The 25,657-nt window shown below is 41.1% G+C and overlaps 1 protein-coding gene across 3 annotated transcripts in view; it reads right to left on the reverse strand.

Annotated features, from left to right (window-relative positions):
* tanc1b (tetratricopeptide repeat, ankyrin repeat and coiled-coil containing 1b) overlaps positions 1 to 25,657 on the reverse strand; it is an 86,041-nt gene that overhangs the window by 58,784 nt on the left and 1,600 nt on the right. For 2 of the 3 annotated variants that reach the window (XM_077536510.1, XM_077536511.1), the window contains exons 2-3: positions 15,715 to 15,794; positions 1,066 to 1,269 (exon numbers count right to left, since the gene is read on the reverse strand). In XM_077536510.1, coding sequence (XP_077392636.1) covers positions 1,066 to 1,269; positions 15,715 to 15,794 — 284 coding nt within the window. The remainder of the gene's footprint in view (positions 1 to 1,065; positions 1,270 to 15,714; positions 15,795 to 25,657) is intronic. The other variant, XM_077536512.1, reaches the window with a different exon arrangement.

Raw genomic sequence — 25,657 nt, forward strand, 5'->3', positions numbered from 1 at the left:
AATGGGTCAGTCATATCTCAAGGCAGCACTGTACTACAGCCCAAAGACAGTTTTAATGTTTGTTTTTTTAAATGTTTTTTTTTTTTAAATGGTCCTGCGTAATCAAACCCAAATGTAAGACAATCACAGCAAGCAGACACAATGTTTTCGTCGCAGAGTTGCGACATTTCCTGCAAGAAGTGTTTATTAACTGGAGGTGGGAATTCTGCCCCTGTGGGTTTTCGCAGGTACCTGTAAGAATAGTAGCGAAGCGTCTTCAGACCATCCCCCATTTTCTTGGCTGGCCTCCATAACATCACTGATTTGTGCGTCCCTTTTCTGTCCTTTTTTTTTTTTTTAATACGTCCCTCAGACCCTCCCAAGTGGGCAGTTGCTGTTAATAAGCGATCCTCTTTTCTTTCACAGAAGGCCCTTTTCACCTTCACAAGCCCACCCTCTTCTGTGGTTCTGCATCGAGTTGTATGTATTTTTTTATGTGATTGGCTTCAAATTTATAAATCTTCAATCACATAAACTTGAACAAAGTCTGGAAAAGCAGCTGTGGACTTGAACAGCTGAACAAACTCCTAATAGATAAGATAAGAGAAAGCCATAGCATATAGTATGTGCCAGTTAACACGACACTTCTGTAGATCAAAGTGATAACCGGAATAAACAAAGGCCAGAATGCCGCACAGATGAGCACCACATGTAAGTGTGGCCACGTTGACCACTTAAAGGATTTCTAACCTCTGTCAAGATTTCCTAAACAGAAAGCCTCAGGTTGGAACAAGTTCACCTACAAAGGTATTCCCTTGCTTTGAAGGCCCACACAGCTGCTGAGAAGAAGATTCTTTGGCATGCCGGACGAAGAGAGACATTTATTGCAAGTCAGCTAAATGTAAACATACGGTGCTGATGTAGAGAGTACGGATTTAACATGAGGATGAGGTGACACAGATAAGCGCACGTATTCATAAAAAAAAAAAAAAAAACTTCTCTTGGAAAAAAAAATGGAATTACTTGCCATTGGAGTACATTTGATTGTCATAGTGTTACAATGGGAAGAACGCAACAAAAACATACCTGGAGATCTTTTGCTCGGCCGTAAAGGCAACATGTAGGATGGTCGTGGAAGAAGAGGTGAGGACGGCAGAGACATAGACGCTCCCTTGGCGAGGCTTAGTCTGAAAACATCATCTGGAACGTTAGGGTGGACGCCAAGGCCAGAAGGCAGGAGATTTGCTTCAGGTGGGAATCTTCTTTGGGCATTGTGGCTATGAACATCTCCTGTCAGGGAAAAGCACAGTGTTACAGTATTTGAAGTCACCTCCACGTTTCCACAACTCGAAGATTCCAGACCACTTGTTTTTGCTTCCATGTGAGTCTGAAGCTTGAATGCCAGGAATGTAAAGCCTTATTTTCACTTTCCACCAAGTGATACAGTCCAGTTTAGACGGTACATGGTACTGCTCAGACCAGCAAACCATGATCAGGCTTGCCTCTCAAGCGGAGTAGGTGGGATGGCAATAACTAACTTAAACAGTGTACTGTAAAATCTCACCAGAGCCGGAAGCATTATCTTCAATGTTATGTTATGACACAGGGGGAGGTAGGTCATATAGACTCATCCAAGTCGAAAAAAGTATTGAATTAAAAACTTGAATTGAAACTTTCATTGTGCTTACTAAACTTTTTGCATGTTTTATTTCCAACGGAAGCCAAGCAAAGAACTAAATTCTCTCGCACAGCCTATACAAATGATTTACTGTAACTCCAAATGTGCTAATGATTTTACCGGACTGCTACTCTGCTCAGGAATCCAACCCCAGGATGTAAAAAAACAGGTTTTCGATGCTGAGAAAATACAGTCCTGCATGGAAAGACCATTTAAATCATGGAGCCAGCCGGGGAGTACGGTAATCAACTGTCGGGTGCCAAAGTTGCACACTCATCATGGCTACAATTAATATGGAGAATGACCAACCTCAAGACAGCATGTAATCCCTGACTAATAATATGTCAGCATGCCCAAAGTGATTATAACAGCAGATGTGGTAAACCACAGTAATGACAATGACTTTTCAGCACAGGGTAGACTTGAGTAGACGTGCAATTGATGCCTGTCTGCAGTCTCACAGCCATCACTGCAGTCTCAACTACAAGTCGCAAACATTTTTTAGAGTCCAGCTTCTCCCCTCGGGGGACAAGGAGTGTTGCTTGACTGGCCGGCTAATCAGAAACAGAGAGACCCATTTTGTGCAGGCCCTCGCCACAACACAGGAGACACAAAGCTGTCCTGTGTTTTTTAAAGGGCTCCTAAACAAAGATGAATGCCAGACACAGGAAGCGGAAGGGTTGCAGTACTGTGACACCTCTGCGTGGCCTCTGACATGGAGAAAAAAAAAACCTGTGAATGTCCCAAAGGTGTTTTAGCCAAGGCCAGGACCTGCTGTCACCCTGACCTATGAACCCCCCTCTGCGTCCATATTCTCACACTGCGCAGCAGCCAAAGGAACTACAGTGGTGCCTTGAGATACAAGATGACTTCATTCCGTGTCCATCTCATTTTTCCCCATTGAAATGAATGGAAAGGCCATTAATCCCATCCAGCCTCATAAGAATAAACAAAAATATTTGTAACATGTTTTTCCACAAAAAAAAGATAATGATAATTAAATAAAAGGTTAAGAATTAAACAGTTTGTGCATCAGTTAATTCAATGCTGCTACTTATGTTGTGTCCACCATGGCCACCAGGGGGCTGTATAAAGACTATATAAAAACTGTATGTAAACTGAAAAATAAGTGAAGAAGATGGTCACAACAATTTTGTATGTCGCAAATAAATTACGTAGTTGTTTTCACAGAGGCTAAAGAATATATACCTGTGAGTAATGTTATATTGTCTGCACCGTTTGTATTCAAATATTAGCTGGTAAAAGGTTATAAATCAGCAACATTAATGCCAGTTATGTGTTAGCATTAAGCTACCAGATTTTCGGAAGGCAACGTTGTTGTTTTTTTTGTTTTTTTAAAGACTTATTTTTCTTAGTACACTCAATCACACAAACATGCACAGATAAAAAACAAAAACAAAAAACAAACATGCACAGATACAAACATGGTCTCCCGGGAGGGGAAGCAAACCCATGCCACCTGCATCGAAGGTAAGCAATGGTACCACTCCACCACGCAGAGCCCAGAAGGCAACGTCATAGTGTATAGTTTGGTCAAAGCAACTGTTCATATCTGATAAAACATTTGTCGAGATGCCAGTGTACTGTTTATATCAGTTATACAATTTTACACTATACGTAATGGCTTTGTATGCAAGCAGTACTGAAGGAACTCATTTTACGGCAACGCTAGTTAAAATCTCGTAGTGGTGAGTTCACTTAAGTTTAAACACGTTTTTAGTCATGTCGCATGCAAAAAAGATTAACACAGAGTTGTAATTTGGGTGGATGGCTCTGAAAACAAGGGCTGCCACATAAAAGCAGATCATCCAAGTGGTGGGGAACTAGCTGCAATATGTCATGGTGACAGCACTGCCATCTGACCGATACTATACGCAGAGAGACACAAGGACGGAAACTCACCAGAGCTATTTCGGTGACTTTCCTAAACCCTGGTCGGGGCAAGGCCTTCAATTTTAGGCCCTTCTGTGGTGCAGGAAATCAACCCTTTCTAATTACACACTGCTGCCCCAAGACCAAGCAAAAATGATTATAGTGCCATGCATGCTCATTACCCCCTCATCAAAGTAGATGGCCAAATCTTACTAGGACATGCACAACCCATATGAAAAAGGCCAACATTTTTAAAGACATTCATTGAAAAAATAAGATGGAAAAAAATGAAAATCTGTCACAATCGCAGGTCAATGCAAGGCCATACTCCAACTAATGCTCTGACTCATAATTTGATGGAGTCCTCTGTTTACTTTCCCAAATTATCAATATTTCATGTGAATCCTTAATAGTCAATTATATTGTGGTGGATATGTAGCTGCAATCACAAAGGTCTTAGAAGGTTTAGAAGCACTAATTATTACATTTGGATCACTGGTGCTCACGAGTGCCACGGTTTTGCAAATATTGTCATTTACAAATGCATTAGAGATATTGGGTGACCGAGGCGATTATTTGAATACCCTAGCAGTCCCTCTATCAATCACAGATAATCAACTACGAAGGGTGTTCAAAAGAAGTTTCGTTTTCATTCATTTTACCTCTCAAAAACTTTCTATTAAGTCTCAGGATACTTGGCATCACTGTGTCTGTCGGCGATATGGATTTCTGGCTCTTCAGAAGAGTCCAGGACAAGCTACAAATGTTCTTTCTTTGCATTCAAATCTGCTGTGAAATGGCAACGTTATCCTACTGTTAAATCGTTAAGATTAATGACTCATTGAAATGTGCTTTTTGATTCAGACGCAACATTCATGAGAGGCCTTGTAATTTCAGAGAAACGCTGGGCCAAGGATCTTTACGTTGCCACCATGCTACATAGTTGAGAATGTTCCTCAAATGAAGGCCACAAGACTGGGTTCAACATCTGCAATCTCTGATCCCTGACACAACACCACGTTAAGAACCAGCAGTCATCTTAAGCTGATAGAACCACAAGGGTTTTGGGTTACTTTGAAAACTGCTGTCAAGCGCCACAGTATTTAGCTACATTAACACATGCCAGCAAAAACTTTGCTTAAGGCCTTAAGTAAACTGTGTCCGGAGGCAATGATGGACCATCACACGGTGGAAACATTTACTGTGGTCAAGTGTGTCTTTTTTTTTTCTCTCTCTCTCTCTCTCTCTCTCAATGGGGGGAAATGGACACTGACCAAAGACTAAAACGGATCAACCGGAGTCCGGACTGTAAGCAACAAGTGCAGAAAGGGTTCTGTCTCGGTTTGGAGGATGTGTTAGTGTCCTTGGCAAAAGTAAATTGCACTTCTGTGATGGCACCATGTATGCCAAAAGTACATCATCATTTTTTGGAGAAACAGACGCTGCTTCCTAAACCACTATCGGTACACACTAAAGAAGTGAAGAGAAAGAGGCTATAAGTGCTAGTTTGGTCAGCCTGCAGTCCCAACCTGTCCTGAAATGTATTTCCACAAAAATAAAATTTTAGCATATTCATTTTAGGGTTTCTTCTGCTCATTTTTAACAAAACAATAACAGCTTTTATTTGTTGAAGTAAGTCACTGTCCTGTTGATGATTGTAGATTGCAGTGCAAGTTAATTATACAGTAAAGGCTACAAAGAAAATGAATAAAGGCTATAATTAATGCAAATTCTTTCATGGGCCAAACAAAGCACGAAGGGGTAATTCACCCGCTAGACTGAGTGCCAATGTGGATTCCCTGTGTACTTCCGAGACCAGGGTGACACTCTGACAAAAGCTGTCATGGTTAACACACTACGACCCATAGTGGGAAGAGAGAGCCGGACAACAGATTGGGGGAGGGTCTTCAGTGCAAGTCTCGAATGATGATGAAGGATGGGTTAATGAGATGTTAATCTGTCTAATTAAAATATTCTTTAATACGTGCTTTAAGATAAATTGGAAAAAAAACAACAACAATCACAGTGTTTCAAAGACAACTTCTCTCAATTTTGCCCCCTTTGTCGGTGGTGGTCCTTGTACTTTCTTTTTACCCTATGTGTGTTTGTGTAATAAATCCACAAAGACCTTTCCACATTTTACACCATGGCATGTCCCTGTCATCAACAACTATTAAATTCTGTTCAACTGTACCGGACCTTTCAAAGGACAACTCATCCATGCTGGTGGTCCCTGAAGGAGAACACAACACGACGTGTGTTTAGCTTTTACCTGTCAGAAATGTGAAGTGTTCCTAAAGCCGTAGAATGCTCATCCTAGACGTCGGCCTTTGATTTGCAGAAATAATAGAAGTAATATTGCTTCTTCATAGGAAGCTAATGCTGTATAGGAATGACACGCATGACAGCAGACCGCTACAGATCAAAACAATAAGACCGAGTGGCTCTGTTCCATAGCTCTGAAGTGGCCTGTGCTCAGGAATGCCTTCCCTCCTGGCCCCAGGGGAGGATGAGGAGGGGGTGTGCTGGAGCGGTTAACGGGGGGGAGGGGGGGGGGGGGGGGAGTCTTGCACAGAAGGCGTAGATGAGGAGAAGGGGGAGGAGGGTTTCTGTGACATTTCCCATATCTCCTCATAAAACATCCGTCTAAATGGCCATGGGAAGAAACAGACTTGTACTTGAAAGGAACAGAAGATGGATGAAGGCACAAGCACTCAAGTTGAATGAATTGAGCTAATATAAGACCTGATCCAAACCTTCTCATTTTCAATCATGCAAGCTAAAAAGAAGCTCAGGATATTTTCAGTTCGAGTTGTGCCAGAAAAGTTCAAGGACTAGTGTAAGATATAGAGTGGTGCCTTGGTTTTTGTGATTAAGCCATTAAAAAAATCAGACAAGTAGTGATTTGTACAAAAACTGACACAGTATTTCCCATTAGAAATAATATAAATGAAATTAATCCCTACTCACCCAACCAGGCTACATGTATCTTTCTTCTTCTATCCCAAGCTCAAGTGGGTCATCAAGATGGCCGTGACAACAGAATTGTGTAGGAGCCTGAAAGAATCCTTCCAGAAGTGCATGAACATGTCGCAAGGAAAGCTGTCAAAGTACAATAAACTCAAGGGGAATTACCTCGATATTTTGTGACACCAGACCTGGAAATTTTCTGGCACATCTCGTATGTTTAAAGAATGTAAAATGAAAGCAGCAAGGTGAAGAAGTGGTTAGCACGTCTCTCTCAAGAGTTTCTGGCTTCAAATTTTGTCTCCAGGCTTCCTGTGTGGAGTTTATATGTTCTTTGGGTACTCTGGCTTCCTCCCACAGTCCCACAACACCCATTTTAGCTAACCTGGATATTACCCATCGATGTGAATGTCAGAATGAATGCTCGTCTTTCTGTGCACTGTGCTTGACTTGACAAAGTTAATCATCTCTATGCTCCAAACCTAGGAGGACCAGTGCTATAGAAAATGGATGGATAGAATGCTGTAAATACCTACACTAAAAATATTTAACACTTCAATACAGACAATAACAACTTAATACATTGAAATCCCAACATTGCTGTCATGGCTGCAGCATTCTGTGTGAGCTCCAATCTATCTGTGGAAGCATACTTAAGTCTGGCACGTGGTTTACTTTAACACCAAGACAGATGACATGTCACTTCCACAGCAGATGTACGAAAACCACACAGGAGGCAAAGGAGAGGGCCTACCTCCGAACAGAACATGCCATTGTAACTTAAAAACAACATGATGGGTGTCAGCATCATTGGGAAGTCCTGGGATCTGTCAATGAGGCATTCCAATCCTGCCAAGACTTTCACGCATGCCCTTCAAACTTGGGTCAGACTGTGTTTACCCAACGACCTGGTTAAATAGGGAAGTTTTTTCTCTGGGTTTTCAAAAATATTTAAAAGGGAAAAAAAACTATTGCCGTTCATGTGACTGGAGGTTTTGATGTGTAATGTGACAAAAAGTGACAAAAGCATTGTGTCACACTTGTGCCAATGGCGTTTCTCTCGTCCACGGACTAAATGCACAACTAATTAACTCACACAAATCTTCACTTGGAATCAGCAGTGGCACTTGTAATTCTGATTCTGAAGAATGGAATATATTTCTTGGCCTAATTACAACATGACTGGAGTTCATGTTGCCATCGTGATGCGGTGGAACAGCGGCTTTTGAATGCCATTAACACAGATCATTAGGCAGAGCTCCTTCTTTAGGGCCAGGTGAGGTCATGAGAATGCCACTAACTGCTGGGCAACAGCCGCTTCAGCAACCCTGAATGGACGTGTCAATAAAGCTGTCCTCCCCAGGAGCCAAATCCCATAAACAAACAAGGACCATGCTGAAAACCGCACACTTGCGGCATTCGGAAGACATAGCTCACGGGGAATTTGTGCACGTTTAGTGTCAATCGTAACTGGCTCGATCACCTAACGGGGTCATTTTAATTTAATCAAATCATTAGCACAGTAATGCATTAACAGTTTAAAGATTCTGTTACCCTTAACCCAGCAGTAGCTAAACACTCTCTCCTGATAGTCTTGAAACATTGAAATAACAGCTTTTGCTATTTCTAGACCTTTCAGTTCAATTAAAGAATTATGTTGCACAGCAAAATTGACAATGGACCACAAACAGATGTAAACATTAAGATGAGAGAAGACTGTCCAAACTCCTCCTCTTTGCAATTGACACTAACCCTTCTCCCTTTGAGGCTGAGCACAAAAGCATCTGGGGTCATTAGTTCAACCTGTCTCAAATCCTCCTGAGCCACACATAGCAAGACATTCATCTGCAGACACGCTTACAAAAAGCCTCTATGCTCAGATATGTTGAAAGTAGGATGGAAAGGGGAAAGCCCACCCCCAAAAGTCGGACCTGAACAGAGGTCCCCACAGACACTCTCAAAGCACTGGTGCCTGACTTTAAAAATCAATTGCAAAATAGTACGATCAGCCAACTGGTAATACTGTATACTATTGTTAATGCACAGCCATTTGGTCAAAGAGGAACCATTGCATTAACATTCGAGTTCTTTGTGAGATAGAAAAAAAAATCCTGATGGTATGAAGGAAATAAACGGATGATCAGACAGAAGGAATGCGGCTGCCAAAGCAGATCACGGTGTAATTAGAAAAGCTTGTGACCTGCAAACCCCTCAAGCCAATGAACCGCCATGACGGTCACTATCGCCTTTTGCAAAGTAGCCTTTAAAAAAGCATGGCACGCAAACAGATAAAAATTTCGACTGATCTAAGAAAACATTCGTCATGACTACAGACGGGTACATGTTAAGGAGGTAGTTTGGAGGGGAAGGGATTCTGACTGGTGGGTTCATGTGTTGTAGATGACATGACCCCTTGCTTCAAATAAGACCCTTGTATTTGTTTGGCTTCTTGTCCTTTGCCATGTTCCTACTACCAGGTCACAGGGTCACAGGGAATGCAATACAAAGTGTCTTCAGAGCCAAATTTGGCTATTGGAAGAGTAGCTGGTACACAGTAGGCCTGTGTAAATCATGAAGGCTTTTCCCCAAATTCATCCCAGCCAGAAACCACTAGGCAGGAGGAGGAGTGCCAGATTTGAACATAAGGGAGTGCATTAAACTATCCTCTATATGCATATTCAAGATGAAACTTGGTAGTGCTTCCATTTACCACAAATTCATTTTTAGCTCAGTAAAATGCCTTAGTTACAAACCACTCTGTGGACTGTTTCCAATAGTGCAGTTGGAACTAGGGCTTGGTGATACAGTATAAAAATCATATCACAGGATAAATGGAATGCCTTTACAGTAACAGCATATATCAAAATATAAGCTTTAGTGGGAAAAATATAATAATGGAGGTATTTTTAAATGGGTTATATAGTCCTTTAGCAAAGTTAAGATTTAGGATCCTCCTACTGGCTCAGGTAATACATACAACAAATAATAATTAAATAATAAATTATTCATTTCCAATTTTCGGTTGTGTCGCGTGTGCTTACTGAGTAGCTGTTCTATTATTTCGTCGCTAGATCCTTACTACGGTAATTTATCTGCTAATTTGCTGTTCATGGTTTATTACACTCCGCTGTAACATGATTCCAACCAGGCTTCTGTAAAATGTGTAATTCACCACCTAGGCCCTAATTGTAGTGTTTTGCTACATTTCATGTTAGCTTAGCGGTTAGCATGACTCCCCCCCCTCTTCTCTCTACTTGTGTGGTGTGTAGCATGCTTATCCTAATCCTCCATCTCTTTTAGTGTTCACGATATTTGTTAGCTTTTTCACCGCTATGGAGGTGAGGAGGATCCATGTTTAGCCACTAGCTAGCCAGCCACAGCTCATATCTAGTGTCAACAGAGCAAGTTTCCTGCTATCCTGGAACGGATTGTGTTTCACCTTTAAAGTTCCAATGTAAATACGTTGAGGTGCTTAAGAAAATAAACAAAATGGTATGTTGTACAAAACTTTGTGTTATTAGACTTGGCATTAAAAAAAGGTAGCCAAGACTAATGTTTGTTGTAAGAGAGTCAAAGCAAACAGAAAATAGTGAGACTGGTCGGCCAGGATCACTGCCTTCCCCAAGAGCCAGTATTTTGCTTTTCAAAAGGAGAGAGACAGGGCGTGTCAAATGTGGATACACCTGAGGTTTGTGGGCGTGTTCATGTATGTGTGTTACTGTTTATGTATGAATGTGTGTGTAACCAAAAGATGTGGTTTGAGCTACGCCCTGCTAAATCGTTGCCTGCTGGCTGCGCAGTGCTTTGCTAGCCGTGTAGGGTGCTGTGCACTCAATGGTCCCCTTTGTAAAATCCTTCGCATTCTTTTCTTTTCTCCACCATATTAAACCCTACCTTAACAGTCTGGAGATGAAAATCTAGACAAACATGACTGGGAACAAAAATAGCAAACATGAGTCCAAGAAACATTTCACATGTTTTAGAAAATATGGAAGAAGGGAAGTTGACAGTAAAGTCAATAAAACTCTATTAGGATATTTAAGAGTAATGCATATTAAAAAAAACAAAAACGTTTTCGCTGCCAAATGATTATTCTGGACTATGAAGAGTTCTCCCATGAAGATGTGTGCTTCCAACTTCTGTCCTGTAAGTATAACAAACTATGTATCATCTGTGGTAAAGACAACATGTGGTTGGCTGGATGCCATGCACTTGCTTGTCTGTTGTGGCATAATATATATATCACTGTCATCACTGTGAAGCGTTTATGTCATCCCTTAGTGCCTCATGGTGAAGGTTAATGACAGAACAACTCTCCTGGTGGCACTATATAATGCATCATCCAGCATCAGGACTCACCTGGAGAGCAGCACTAGTTTCCAAAAAGAACCTTCCAGCCGCCATGGAGATCACTTTGAGGGAGTTTTCAGAAATTCCTTTTAGAAACCACAGGACAAGGAGGGAGTGTGTCTCAAAATGGCTGTGGTAGATATGGCTTGAAGAGAGGCTACCACCCAACTGTTCACGGAGAAAGAACAGGCCCACGAGGGCAGTCCGACATTGGAACCAGTGGGCAGACTTTGTTTGGAGCTGTGTTTCTTTTTTAAGTCACACAATGTCTATACAGGAGAAGTAGCATGAGCGGAACCTACGCAGAGCTTGGGCTGTGTTTCGAAGTGTGCACGAAAGGCAATGAGGTCTGAAACTGCTTAAAAGGCCTTATGGATGTATGGTAAATCCGTTTTTACCTCACATATCAACATAACCACTAGCCCGTTAACAAGTGATATTACTTCCCTTCTGTGGAGGCCATTAGACTAAGAATCCTCGCTCGACTATCGAAAATGCATATTCACTTTATAATATAGTCAGCTTTAGAGCAGCTCGTTGTTGGCCATAAGTGCGCGCAATTGAGAGAGAAGGTGGAAGAGGGAGTGGGGCAGGTGGGTTGTAGTCTGACATGACAGCCAGAATGTGGTCAAAGGATTTTGCGCTGGCATGGCCACTTTAAAGATCCTCATCGTCGTGGCATGGGAAAGCCCGGCAATGACCGTGTGGGGCACATTTCAGCTAGGTATATTGTACTTGATTACTTTTTCCAGTCAAATTTGGCAGGATGGTTAATGACACTCTTCTTTGTGGTGTGGGAGAACCTCTGAATTTTCTGTACTTCTGTTTCTATGCCAATTGTGTTGAGTAGATTAATGTTGCAGGTCTGGATAGATCCACCCAACTTCCGAAAATGTAAGTCATGTTCTTTTTTATAGAGCTAATTAATGACCCATTAATCAGCAATCAATAACACTTGATTACTATTACTATTTGTGATACATCAGTTCTAAACCAAGTGTTTGTTATTCATTAACAAGCAACATCATTACCACCCTATGGGACACTGTGCCATTTCTAATTTATTCAGAACTGTGTGAAAGTCCCAAAAACTAAAACCTTCTTCAAATGAAAGTCCTGCTTAGTAACCAAATTAGTGGAGTCAGAGCCTTTGTCACAAGTCACTGTTTCATGTCAAAACACCCGAGAAACTCACAGAACTGTTGAGACAGCACAAGTACCAATCACAGCTGAGGCAACACATTGCTGTGCTTAATGGGCCCCCTCACTTGCTCTCACACACACATACACACGCATTCAAGAGGACTTGCGCTTGGCTTATCCACATTATAAATATTCCCTTCATCTTTCACCTTCTTTCGGAAATCTAGATGAGGTTGTTCCAAATCAGCCACTAGCCCATTAAAAATGACATTACAAGACATAAAAAGTCAGTAAAAGAACCAAGCTAATTTCACATTCTTGTCTCGCTCTGCTTATCCTCAGTTGGCCCTCATTAAATTTTTTGCCTAAGTAGAAAAGTCACCCCCTGCTGTCCAAGACCATGTGGATGATGAAAGCAAGGCAGCCCCAGCTGCAATTTGTGCTGCGTTTGAGAACAGAAAAGCCACCCGAGAAGAGAGATTTCTGGTGCCCAAGAAACTGTTATCAAAAAGGACATTTTAATTGTCTCTTACAGCTGTTGACTAATGTGATTATGTCACTGTAAATGTGCAGAGCGGTTGAAAGTATGCCGGTGGTAATCTGAAACCACAGCAGGGGCGAAGGGCCGAAACTTCCCCTTCATCAGTAATGCGACCACTCACACGGTCAGGTGCATGTACACTACAGTAGCCTATAACTTCTGTCTCCAGCCTGCCAGGCAAACAGAGAGGAGTCACGACTAATGTGGAAGTTTCCAAGGGATAAACAGATCAAAAGCATTGGCGTCAAAGGATGCAAGGAAATAAGGGATAAACACTGCTGCCTGAAGCAATTACATCTTTGAATACAAAGTTTAATTAAGGTGGAAGCCATTTTAATGTCAGTGAACCAAAAACCTTGCGTACAGATGAAAGTACAAATCACCAAGAACCAGGAAACCAGGATACAAATCCTGCACAATGCTAGATAAATACTTCACTCCTCAAAATTTGAAAAGTCATATGGTGCAGTCAGTACTGTTCCACTCCAATCCTGTAGAGCTTATCAACCTGGCTGCCAACACCCCCAAAAAGTTAAGATGAACGTTGTTTCTCATAGAATCTCAACTTCTGCAATGATAAATACAACATTCCTGGATTTGCAGCAACATTTCATTGGGGTTTTCCATGGCCTAAGAAGCACGCCCCCACATATGGCACTTTTCCACTGCACTGAACCAGTGACTCACATCTGCTCTACTCACCTTCAGTTTGGGTCAGTCGGTTTTCTACTTCAAACCGTGAAAATCAAGCTGCATTGAACGTATCAGTCAAATGGCACACACTGACAAACAACAACAAAAGAAGACAACAATCCTCTCCTGTATTTACTTCTCAGCATGTGGCTCTTGCCCATGGGACTGTAACTTATCAATTTTTGTGTTTCAAAAAATGTTACAATGAGGTGGCAATGTAGAATCTACTCAACCAATGAACAGCCAGCAGCAGTCACCAATACGGAAGCACCAAAGAAGGGATAGACTTGGCACACTTTGGTCCCCGGCTGACCAGGTATTAGATCTGATAGACAGTACCTGCTTTTTCCAGCAGTAATGCAAATGGTAAGATTCCAGCTATAAACACACACACACACACCTATTTCCAAGCCCATATATTCTTGCAGACAAATCTATCTTTGTACATGTTTCCATCAAAGGCAACAGGCTCCAGCAAACCAGCATCCCACTTCCACCATGGCACACCATTAAAAAAAAAAGTACTCAGAAGGGAATCTAAAGGCCAACGAGAGATGGGAGGAGAGGAGGAATCTAGGAGGAGAGACCAAATTAGCTAGCTGTGTTTTTGTGGTATTGGCAATGTGGCAATCCCAAAGGAAAAAGCTAATGACTGCAGCGGTATCTGGCATGGGAACCAAGTTTCCTTGACTGCTTTTAACTTGTCTCTAGTCAATAGCCACCATGTCAGGGGCCACATATATTGATGTATTACTGACTGTTATTCTTATTCATCGGGGAGTGTTTCCTTCTAATCTTAATGGGCAAATAAAATGTCAGCAAGCTGAAAGGGCATATTTGATCAGGACAACTTCCAGTATCAGGTTTTAATGACTGACTTCAGGCTCCAAGAGGGATCTGAATATACCTCGGATCTTTCCACACCTATAGTTTGCTTTCTCTCATCCAAAGTTGATGGATTTATAAACTTGGTTCACAGTGAAAATCTAAGCAAATAGCCCATATTGGATCTTATCTTACTCATACAGAACAAGTACAGAACAACAACCAAGTCTGGTGTCTTCTCACAGACATCAGACTGACAAACGACTTCCAATAACAGACTAAAGGAAAATAAGTCTGACCTACTATACTGTTGAGATCCGGTGTTATATTTAGATTTTAAAAGTACTCAAACTAATTTGAGTGACATATTTCAAATATACCTTGAGATAACTCGTGTTTACTGCACACTACAGATTAACGAGGTGTTTTACAGGAAGTGACCCGCATGACTGCGTATTAAAAATTAATGCCCTAGGACTAAGAATAGAAGCAAGTGTCGCGATTGGTGCCCTCATGCAGGGCCACCGGAGGGGCAGAGCGTCTCTGAGGTGACCTTTCATCTGTCTTGAGAGCCCTAAACAACCAAGAGGAGTTGCCCCGTTTTATTGTCCCAGCATGAGAAAGAGAGACAAGGTCGGCGGGGCATGACGGATGGTCTCCAACTGGAAGAATGAAGCCGGGATAAAGGAGCCGTAAAGCTCCGCTGCTCTTGCTCTTGGAGTGTGTAACCGCATGCGACAATTAGATACGACATGCAAAGATAAATCAAGCCTGGTGTTAACTGGCGAGGAGTAAAACAACTCACTCACTACAGGACTGAGACAGCAGAAGAAGCTATCGCTAGTCTTGATGCAAGCCGAGGCAAGTAAAATGCAAATCAAGCAGAAATGGTCACAATTGTATAAGCAGAGGAAGAGTCAACAATTGTTCACTCACGGTGACTCATTTCGACTCATGTTGTCATGTATCCAAGGAAAGAAAACATCTGCTACGGCGCATGGGCAGGGCTGTTTATTTAGTGGCAGTTTTATAAATAAAGACGGTAATAAAAACGGTAAAAATTGTCCCTCACTGAAATGAAAGTAAAAGTATAGTTGCAAAATAAAAATGTGAGCAATAATAGAGGCTGCTCTTTATACTGTTTTTTTCTCAGCAGGAATACGGTCCAGCTGTTCCGCCTCACTGTTCAACATAAACCAAACTGAATTGATGAACAGATTAAACTGTCACAGGCTGCTTAGATTCCAATTCATAACGCAGTAAAGAGGCCTGGTGTGGCTCAAAAGAGCTAATGGCGCAAAAAATCTTTCTACTTTCATTTAAAGATTTTGCTGAACTTTTGTGAGGTCTTATCAGCTTGCTGGTTGGTTCACTTAGCTTATCGTAAAGTCACTTTTATGATGTTTATTCAAAAGGGCAGGGTTGAAATGACTTAAACAGGGTACACACATAATCAGGCCTAATTTAAGTCCGATTCTCTATTTCAAATCCTTAGACGTCAGCCGGCAGGTATATTGAATCTGTGATTTCCCTGATCACTGCGTGGGGTTGTTCACGTTCTGTGTTGTTTCCCTTGCTATGCGCTACCAGACAGCATGATGAGGCTGGTACATTTCCGTCTTCTACCTCCTCATCTTCCACATACCTGAATCTTTTTTGCTCGCTTTGCCCCCATCTCTGTTCTTTTTCAGCACTGCCTTGAACATGGCAACCTTCCAATCGGTTCTGTTGAGACCTTGAAGAAAAGGAAACGACAAGATGTTGAAAATGTGGAAATTCTAAATTTGATGAGAAATTACCAACAATGGGGTATATGCCACGAAAGAGGCGGGACTGTTTTTGCACATCAGTTTGTTTCCGGTTCAGTTTGCGACGTGTGGGCTGCGTCAAAAATACTTGTGCTTCCGACTTTGTGCCCCTCGGTTGCGCGTTCGCAACCCGGACCGGAAACAAACTGATGTGCAAAATCACGTCCCGCCTCTTCCGTGGCATATACCCCATTCAGAAAACCACCTTGATGCATGACATCATGTGGATGTCTATCTTTCTAGATGACTCACAGAGTCCTGAAACTGAAACTTGTGCCTGTTGTGAACGGAGTAGAATTTTTTTTCCACCAAATTCATTCAATTATATTATTTCTTTTACACTTGTATGGCAGTTAGTTAGTAATGTAAAAAATGTTACTTGAAGTTGATGCATGTTTTATTTTAGCAGTAGTTCAATTTCCACTATTTCTATTGGGATTTATTCCAGGAGAAAGTTTATTTAAAAACATACATTAATCACATCACGGGACATTTTTACCAAAATAGTGCAAATCGCCATTGGATAGAGTTTAGCCTGGCACCGGCCTGGTAATTTTCCCACAGCATTCCTAATTCTGCAGGTCACCAGTGCAAGAGTACATGGAAAGAATGCTTCAACACGTATACAGAAAAAGAGCTTGTGGTGTTATCTCGCTGCGGAGGAAAATGCTGAAATGCCCCGAATTCCACGTGTAATTGACACTGCGTGACTAAACTTGGCCGTTTGAGATTGCGTTCACCGGGTTGTTCACCACCATGAAAGTGATATAACAAGAAGTCAAGGTCCAGCCTGTATGTGCTTGTTTACCCAAGCGTGAGTAATAGTCCAATGGAATCGGACAACAGCAAATAAATGCTTGACTAAACAGCAGCTGAAACAGTAGTGCTGTGGTTCTTAGGCAACCTATGCTGGCCTAGTGTCCCCTGTTGTATTAATAGAAGCCGAGGAGTCATTCCAGTGAAGAAAAATGAACCTCTGCGTCCAAATAAGGTCTTGCTTTTTACAAACAAAACACAACAAGTCCACACATTCTCAACCACAGAAGGACGTCTTACGGTTGCTGTGGGAGAGCCTCTCAATCCAACTCTTTCGCTCCTTTATGATGTCAACTGAAACTGACTTGCGTTTGTGGAAATGGAGTGCTACCACAGCTCTCCCTTGTCTGCTCAAACAGGTCAAGTTCACTTTGAGTCAAGATTATGGAGGACTTGTACAAATAAAATTGCTCTCGTTTTATGTTGGCTGGCTGTTTCCAACAGCAACGGTAAATCTCCCCGATTATTATGCCATTTATTATAAGGAGACATTTAATTAAAGTAGCATTAGCCTTTCCCTACCAACACAATAAGAAAACACAACCGTGCTATTTTCTTATCTACTTACTGTAGCTTAATGTATAAGGGACCAGTCTATTAACTTGGGTCAGTTGAACCGTTGCTTTGCGTGACTTTACACAGTCACACTCAACATCAAACAGTCTATCTGAGTAAATGAGTGATGAGTTGCACAACTACTACACTTATTCTGCAAAAGGGGCCTCAATCAACATCCGACATTACAAAGCTGAAGGTGTAGCACAGCGACAACTTGATCTTCGTAAGCAAGTCTGCTCACTTTGAGGTTGTATCATTAACCTCAGTTGCGCACGCCCTCTGAGGCGGCCATCTGATATTACAACAATGCAGTGAGAACACCACATTCACAAGGCTTTGTGGACACGCTGCTGGCTTAATATTTAGATTTGCTGTGTGCAAGCTAACATGAGAACAAGACTCAGGGAAACAACTGCTGATGCATGCAAAAACCAAAAAACAAGGCGTTAAGAATTCGACTGAACACCGGTGACATTTGACGCAACTGCGCTGCACAACTCCTTAGACAGTTTCAGAAAACTGGCAAAATGCAGCTCACTGCAAGCGTTTTCTTAATGAGTGGAGAAATAGGAAACCAGGGGTGGTTAAGCAGCGCTTCAGGCTATCACCATGCATGTGATATCGGGTCACTGCTGTCTTGATGGAGTTCAAATCCCCACTGATTGTGAAGAAGAAAACAACGACACCTGCACAATACTGGCGTGACATGTGGTTAATGGGGCCCGACTCGTTTTTACAACAGTTATCAGAGCTCACCGCTGTATATATATATACACGATTGTCTCAGGTGCCTCTGGCGGGGAACTGGCTCATGTACGAACCTGCTTTGTCCTGATAGGCGGAAGACATCGGGAAACAAGCAAAAGCTTGGCTCAACTTTGACAAAACCGAAGCCAGCTGAAATGTTTGCACCCAGTGTGTTGTTCACACATGGCTGTCTTATTAATTACGCTTGAGTGATTACATTTGAGTTTGGCGATGTCGTCATAGCTGGTGTTTAACGACGCAGAAAGGTGGTCTCCCAAAATTTTTTAATGCCATGAACCAGTTTCACGTGAAGACATATTTTGATAGACAGACAAAAACAATAGAGATAAAAACGAAAAATAAATAAATAAATACAACCGGATAACCGGAACAGAGAATGAATGAATGGATGGAGGGATATTTGGTCTCCACGTGTCTCCAAAGCAGTTTGGATGGCTTTATTACCTCATTAGCAAACCTGTCGCCACATATTACGCAGAACTGGTTTGCTGCATGTGAGTCAACTAACAATAAACCCGACTGCTGATATTGTCTTTGAAATACAGCTTTGTTGGCTCCTCTTCTGTCTCATTATTTGGCTATTTTCCGACACCCTAAAAGCTGATCTTAATAAAAAGAAAGAAAATGACTAACGCTATGAAGCGAAAAACAATTTTAACTAAATAATTGCACAATTTTCCGTAATTAATCGCAATTAATCGTATTGTTCTACTTTTTTTCTACAAAACTTGTAACAGATATTTACAGGACTGTCTCAGAAAATTAGAATATTGTGATAAAGTCCATTATTTTCTGTTATGCAATTAAATAAGCAAAAATATCTTACATTCTAGATTCATTACAAATCAACTGAAATATTGCAAGCCTTTTATTTATTATTATTTATTTATTTTAATATTGCTGATTATGGCTTACAGCTTGAGATAACTCAAATATCCTATCTCAAAATATTAGAATATTTCCTTAGACCAAGTAAAGAAAAATGCCATAATCAGCAATATTAAAACAATAAAAGGCTTGCAATATTTCAGTTGATTTTTAATGAATCCTGAATGTATGGCATTTTTACTTATTTAATTGCATCACAGAAAATAAAGGACTTAATCACAATATTCAAATTTTCTGAGACAGTCCTGTACTTGTGTAAAACCTTAGAATTAATATAAAATCATCAAATAGAAAGCATATTTAGAATCAAAAACTGTTCGAATAGCTTTCTTTGTTAAATAAAATTCTTGTCCTGTAAAATAAAATCGATGAACAAAATGGATTCAACTTTGCAGGCCATTTTTTTTCTCATAGAAAGAATTCTCAAAACCTCTCGCTTCCAGGTTTGTTTGTGCCCACAAGCAATGCACTTCAGAAGGGTTGATTTGCGAGGCACGGTGAGGGGAACTTGGCAGGATATTTTGCTCTGAGATGATACACCAAAGACGTACCGCAAATATGCTATTTGTATTTGGCTTTGTGCAAGTGCAAGTGTGCAAATTACTTGAGATTTCTCCAACAAGCATCAAGCAAAGTAAAAGTGAGCATAAAACTACCTCTAGTGCGTGTTTGTCCATCATCTCAAATGCTGAAAGTCATTTCCAAGCCAAATAAAAACTCAAACGAAAATTCCGCTGCTTAAATTAATAATAGAACTTTTATCTGTAATTACAGGTTCTATGCCCAAGTTTGCTGGCGCAGTGAGGATGCTGGACCGTCACGCTAAGGTCTACAGCGAGGTCAGCACTGGACCGAATCAGACGCTCGCGCCGTCACGCCGACCGCTACCAGCTAAGCCTGTGGGAAGCACAGCCGTTCTTTGATGATCTATTCACAGAGTGCAGGAAAAAGGCCGGCCCTGGCTTTGCGTGCTGCGGCCGCGTGTAAACAATGGCCCGTTAACTAACTCTGGCATTAATGGAGGAAGAGGAGGGCGCAGGTATGAAGGACAGCTCCGTCTTCACGTCGGCCATTGTAAGCAAATGTTACTATTCACGCTGGCGTGAGAGGAAGGGAAAGAACAAAGGGCAGACATTTTTATGTCACGGGTCTACCGGTCTGGTTCAAGTGCATCCTTCCCAGCCCCGCCTTCCTGCTTCCTTCAAATATCTCAGCTCTCTAATGACTCAAGAATGTTTTGCTTTTCTACTAGGGCTGAATGATTTGGAAAATTTGCGATTTTTTTTGTCTTTATATTGTGATTGCAATTTAAAATGAAATGTTCTTTTTAGTTCTTATTCCCATGCTTTTACTTTTAAAGAGGGAGTCAACCCAATTTTTTTATATTTTTTTACAATAATATGTTCTATGCAGCCACACTAGTCTAAATATGTTATTCTGTTTAATACTGAGTTAGTGGAATATGAGTTAAGCAGCAAAATCCAGCCATTTTTATCCATCTCAGGGGTGCGGCCATTTTGCCACTTGCTGTCGACTGAAAATGACATCAATGTTGCACAATTCTCAGGTAACAACCAATCACAGCGCAGCTTCAGAAAACGGGTGAGCTGTGATTGGTCGTTGCCTGCAACTGTGGTGTCATCTTCAGCCGACAGTAAATGGCAAAATGGCCGTAATTCCACTAACTCATTTGCACTGAGATGTGGTTGCAACGGAAATAAGTTCATTGCTTGTACACTAGTAGACAAAAGTACACACAAATGCCAACCAATGAGGCCCTCCGCCGGCATCATGTGGTCTACGTCGTTAGATACAAGCGCTACACTCTCTCACAAACCCACACCGCGACACATTACACACAAAAAAAAAATGGCAGGTATTTACAACAACATACACTACAAACATTTACATGCCACACACAAACAACAACAACAACAAAAACAATATTTAGCCAGAATTCCAAAGCTGTTAGGTTAAATTAAACTTGGGCTAACTATTTTGATGAATATTATTGAAATTTTTCCCCTCAATATTGTGATTAGTTCATTTTCTTAAACACAATTTTCTCATAATTCCAAAGCTTAAGGCATATTAAACTGAACAAAAAATATAAATGAAACACTTTTTGCTACCATTTTTCAGAAGCTAACTCTACATTAGTGAACACTTCTCCTTAGCCGAGAGCTATCTACCTCAAGATGCTGATCCGACTGCATGATTATTGCACAGGTCTGCCTTTAGCTGCTCACAATAAAAGGTCACTCTAGTCTAAAATGTGTTGTTTTACTGTTTGGGAGAGATTATTCCGGCAAAGGAGAAGTGCTCACTAATATAGATTTAATCAGAATTGTGAACAATACTTGAGAGAAATGGGCAAAAAGAAATTTCACTTCAGGAAAAACAAAAGTACTGCATTTATATTGGGATTCTGTGTATTTACTTGTCTACAAAACAGATTGAATTACACTGTTTGTGCAATTTTTCATAAGATCCGCCTCTGCAGGTGCATTCAAAGTTGTAGCTGTCGGCAAAATCATGTGGTTTATTACTGCGGAAAACAGGTTTGATCCAGTCATTAGAATCGTATGGGAAAGCGAATTGCGCTTCCTGTCCTTGATAGTTTGCGACATGATTGATGTGTCAATTCGTGGCTGTCAGTCACGGCAGTGTGTGAAAGCCATTTTATTTCAGTCCCATGACGGTTATCCTCCAAAGTGTCGAGGCATGTTTTACAGGCTTCTCACTCAGTACTTACAGTTAGATCTCAGGCTGCTTTCAAGTGACTAAACCTGAAATTAAAACAGACAAGGCAAGACATTGTACGTGTTTTTCCACATGAAAATCATATTTCATGCGGAAATCCAAAGGAAGACAGCCATGGGCAATAACGTGCATGAAGTCGGCTTGACGAATCTTAGTGTAACGTATATTTTATGGATCATGTAAGCTGGCAAGGCAGTTTTTTCCCATGTCAAATTACTCAGAACTCATCCTGCAACTCTTCAGAAATCGTCAAGCTCATGGGAATCTCGCTTATTAAGTGCTGCTACCCCCAGTAATTGTCTCGCTATCCCTCTATTAACAACCCACGGAGCTATTTATGTGCTAATGAACACCGGGAGTCCAAATATATAAAAAAGTAATGGGACTCTGCTTTCTGGACTCAGCTCAACGTTAACCTCCTGGGAAGCCTCGTATTTGATGAAGAGTGAAATATTAACAAGTTGCCTTTAGAAGTTACGGAAAGTTTCTCCAGAGGGGAAAGAGAAGAAAGAAAAAAAAATTCCTCACATGCTTGGAATTGCCAGTCAAATGCAAACAAGACATGACAAACAGGATATTAGGAAGTAAAATTGGCTTTCAAATTGACTATTATATTAGAGCTCAATTTTGCCTCAACTGATTCACGTGGTCAATCAATAATTCCACATAACCAACAGAATTGTTGTTGATCAATTAATTATTCATTAATTTTCTGAAAGGTATCAGTTTACTATTACTAACACATAATCCACCTGTTCATTTTCTACAGTGTTTGTCCTCAGTTAGGATCACGCCGAACCTCAGAAATGTACGGCAGCCGTGCTAACCATTGCACCAGCATGCCGCCCCCCTCATTACGCCTTATCTGCTGCATTCACTTGCCTATAAATAACAACAGAAAAAAAATGGTTGGGAAGCTTTTATGAGTGGTTTAAAAAGTGTGAAAGTGAGAGCAAGCGTCCCAACATCTGACCTTGCAGACTCACATTCCCGAGTATTGTTCTACGGAAACTTTTTTTATTTTTTATTTTTTTATTTTTTTTTGTCCTCCCGCCACAAATATGCGCACGCTCGGGCTATGCAATTTCACACTGTGCTGCTCCATTCCTCCGTGCGGTGTTTGCATCTACTGCGTCACACACTCGTGCTGATCTCAGAAGCAACGTCACTCGACTGTACGTGAGGCTTTGGTAATAAGGTCATTGAAACAGACCAACGTGGATATGAGCGGCAGGTTAGAAGAGTGCAGTAGACTGTATTTTGCGGGGGGAAATTACTCTGGGCTGCACGGTGGATGACTGGTTAGCACATCCGCCTCCCAGTACTGAGGACTCAGGCTCGAGTCCAGGCTCCGGCCTTCCTGGGTGGAGTTTGCGTGTTCTCCCCGTGCCTGCGTGGGTCTACTCCGGTCTCCTCCCACATTTAAAAGACATGCATGGCAGGTTAATTGAGCGCTCCAAATTCTCCCTAGGTGTGGTTGTGAGTGTGGATGGTTGTCCGTCTCTGTGTGCCCTGTGATTGGCTGGCGACCAGTCCAGGGTGTACCCCACCTACTGCCCAAAAGCCAGCTGAGATAGGCTCCAGCACCCCCCGCGACCCTTGTGAGGAATAAGTGGTCAAGAAAATGGATGGAAATTACTCTCAGGCAAGACCTGTTTATTGAATAAATTCTTCAATGGGAAGTCAAGTCATAGATTTTCTATTTATATCATGTTCTATGCAGCGCCACTATTCTAAACACATCTGAATAACAATGTGATTGTAGAATATGAATTAAGCAGCAACATCCACCTGATTGGAATCCATCTCAGGTGTCGGCCATTTTGTCACTGACTGGAAATGATGTCACAGTCGTGATTTTCCCCATATCTCCCTGCTATTCGTATAAATCTCAGATTCAATGTTTTTTGAATACCTTTGGGGGGTTGGAAAAAATATTAATTTTTTTCCCCCTCGTATTTTAACAGCCACTAATTCTACACAGATTTTCACTATTCTCGGTTCAGACCAACCCGGTTGGTCCATTGCATACGTTAGCACCACAGCCCCTACTTTCTAGTTTCCAGTCAGGAAAATCTACATCAACAGACAGCCCTGGTTATCAACGATTGGTTGATGGTCTGCAAAAAAAATCTGTACTCCCATGAACTGGTCCTTGGCGGAAAAAAAAGATTGGGAACTGCTTTTAAGTTAACACAAGTGAGAAGTAGTACACTATAGGGGTGTTAAAAAAAATCGATTCGGCGATATATCGCGATACTACATCGCGCGATTCTCGAATCGATTCAATAATAGGCAAAATCGATTTTTTTTTTTTTTTTTTTTTTTTTTTAGGATTCACACCTTAAGCATGGAAGAATGTTATATGAACGGAACATTAAGCCTTAATATTTTATTTTAATGCTGTTTAAACATGAAACAGATTGCAACCTCTATAAGACTGAAATTTCAGATAAATAAATAATACATTTTCATATAAATCTTACACTCTACAAGCTTACTGATTAGTATTTTCTAAATTTGAATTAAAAAAAATCGCAACAATCGACTTAGAAATTCGTATCGGGATTAATCGGTATCGAATCGAATCGTGACCTGTGAATCGTGATACGAATCGAATCGTCAGGTACGAGGCAATTCACACCCCTAGTACACTACATTTTATAACTTGTAGCATTATCAAGCAGCAGCAGTCTTGTATACATATTGGTTTAACTGATTTTATTTTGCGGTTAACACACGGAGTCAACTGTTGGCACCCACGTTTCTAATTATTTAATCCACCATACATTCTTATTCACCTCTGATGACAACATGACAATGCTAAATCTTATCTGTCTGCTTCCAAGTTCAACTTGGTGGGAACAGTTCTGGGAAGTTCCTTTTTTTTTGTTTTTTGTTTTAGCGTGACTGTGCTCCAGGGCACAAAACAGGGTCCAAAAGGCATGTATGGGTTAGAAGCGCCTGACTGATCTCAATCTCATCAAACACCTTTTGGGATGAACCAAAACTGCGATTGTGACCTCAGTGCTGACGCATGTTCTGCTGGATGAATGGACAAAAAACAAACAGACAAAAAAAAAATCCCAGACACACTCGAAATTCTCTCAGAAAATCTTCCCAGAATAACTTGAAGCTTTGAGTGTTTTGTTGCCTTGCTCAAAGACACATCAGCAGTACTTGGTACCTCTCTGGCAATCGATCTCAACATAAGTTCAAGGAGAACTTCCAATCTCAAACAATCACATGCTTGACACACTAACAAGTGCTTCAGCCACAGCCATACATAAACTATTCCCTCTGACTTAAATATTTATTTGAGTATAAATCGTATGATTTGAACACAATGGATACTGTCACAGTTAATGTATACAAAACGCCTCTCCAGAAGAATAGCTGTGACTGCAATATGTGCAAATAGGCCACTTTGACTTTGGGTACACCCTGGACTAGTCGACAGCGTATCAACACAGGAAACCAAGGAAGAACGCCTAAAATAAGTAACACCTCAAAGACTATAGCGTATCCCACCAGGCATCCTCCAATTGTTTATGATACTGTAAACTGGATGTTCCGTTAAGGACGCTAAATGAATCATGTTTTAATAATACATTCACTGGGATGCAATATTACATCAGCCATGGCAGGGATATGTCCCCTGCATTGCCGCTTCCTGTTTTCTGTATTCCAAGAATGATTTAAAATAACAGGGTGGAAATTATTTTTTTTTTTTAAAGCACTTAAAAATGTAGTTATTATTGTTGTCCACTTGCAGTCACCATCCTCACAATCTACTGGAGTATTTGTGACCGTGTGTATGGCTTTAAAAGGTGGGGCCATGACCTGGCGATTGATATGGGTGTCACTGTCAGGGAATGACAGTGTAGAGTTGGCTGCTGTGTACATATAAAATTATAGCTACAATAAGACACTTCCCAAGAATTAGTAATGTATGCACCTTGATGATCAATAAAATACCTTAAAACA

The sequence above is a fragment of the Festucalex cinctus genome, chromosome 11, assembly GCF_051991245.1.
Source record: "Festucalex cinctus isolate MCC-2025b chromosome 11, RoL_Fcin_1.0, whole genome shotgun sequence".
Taxonomy (NCBI): domain Eukaryota; kingdom Metazoa; phylum Chordata; class Actinopteri; order Syngnathiformes; family Syngnathidae; genus Festucalex; species Festucalex cinctus.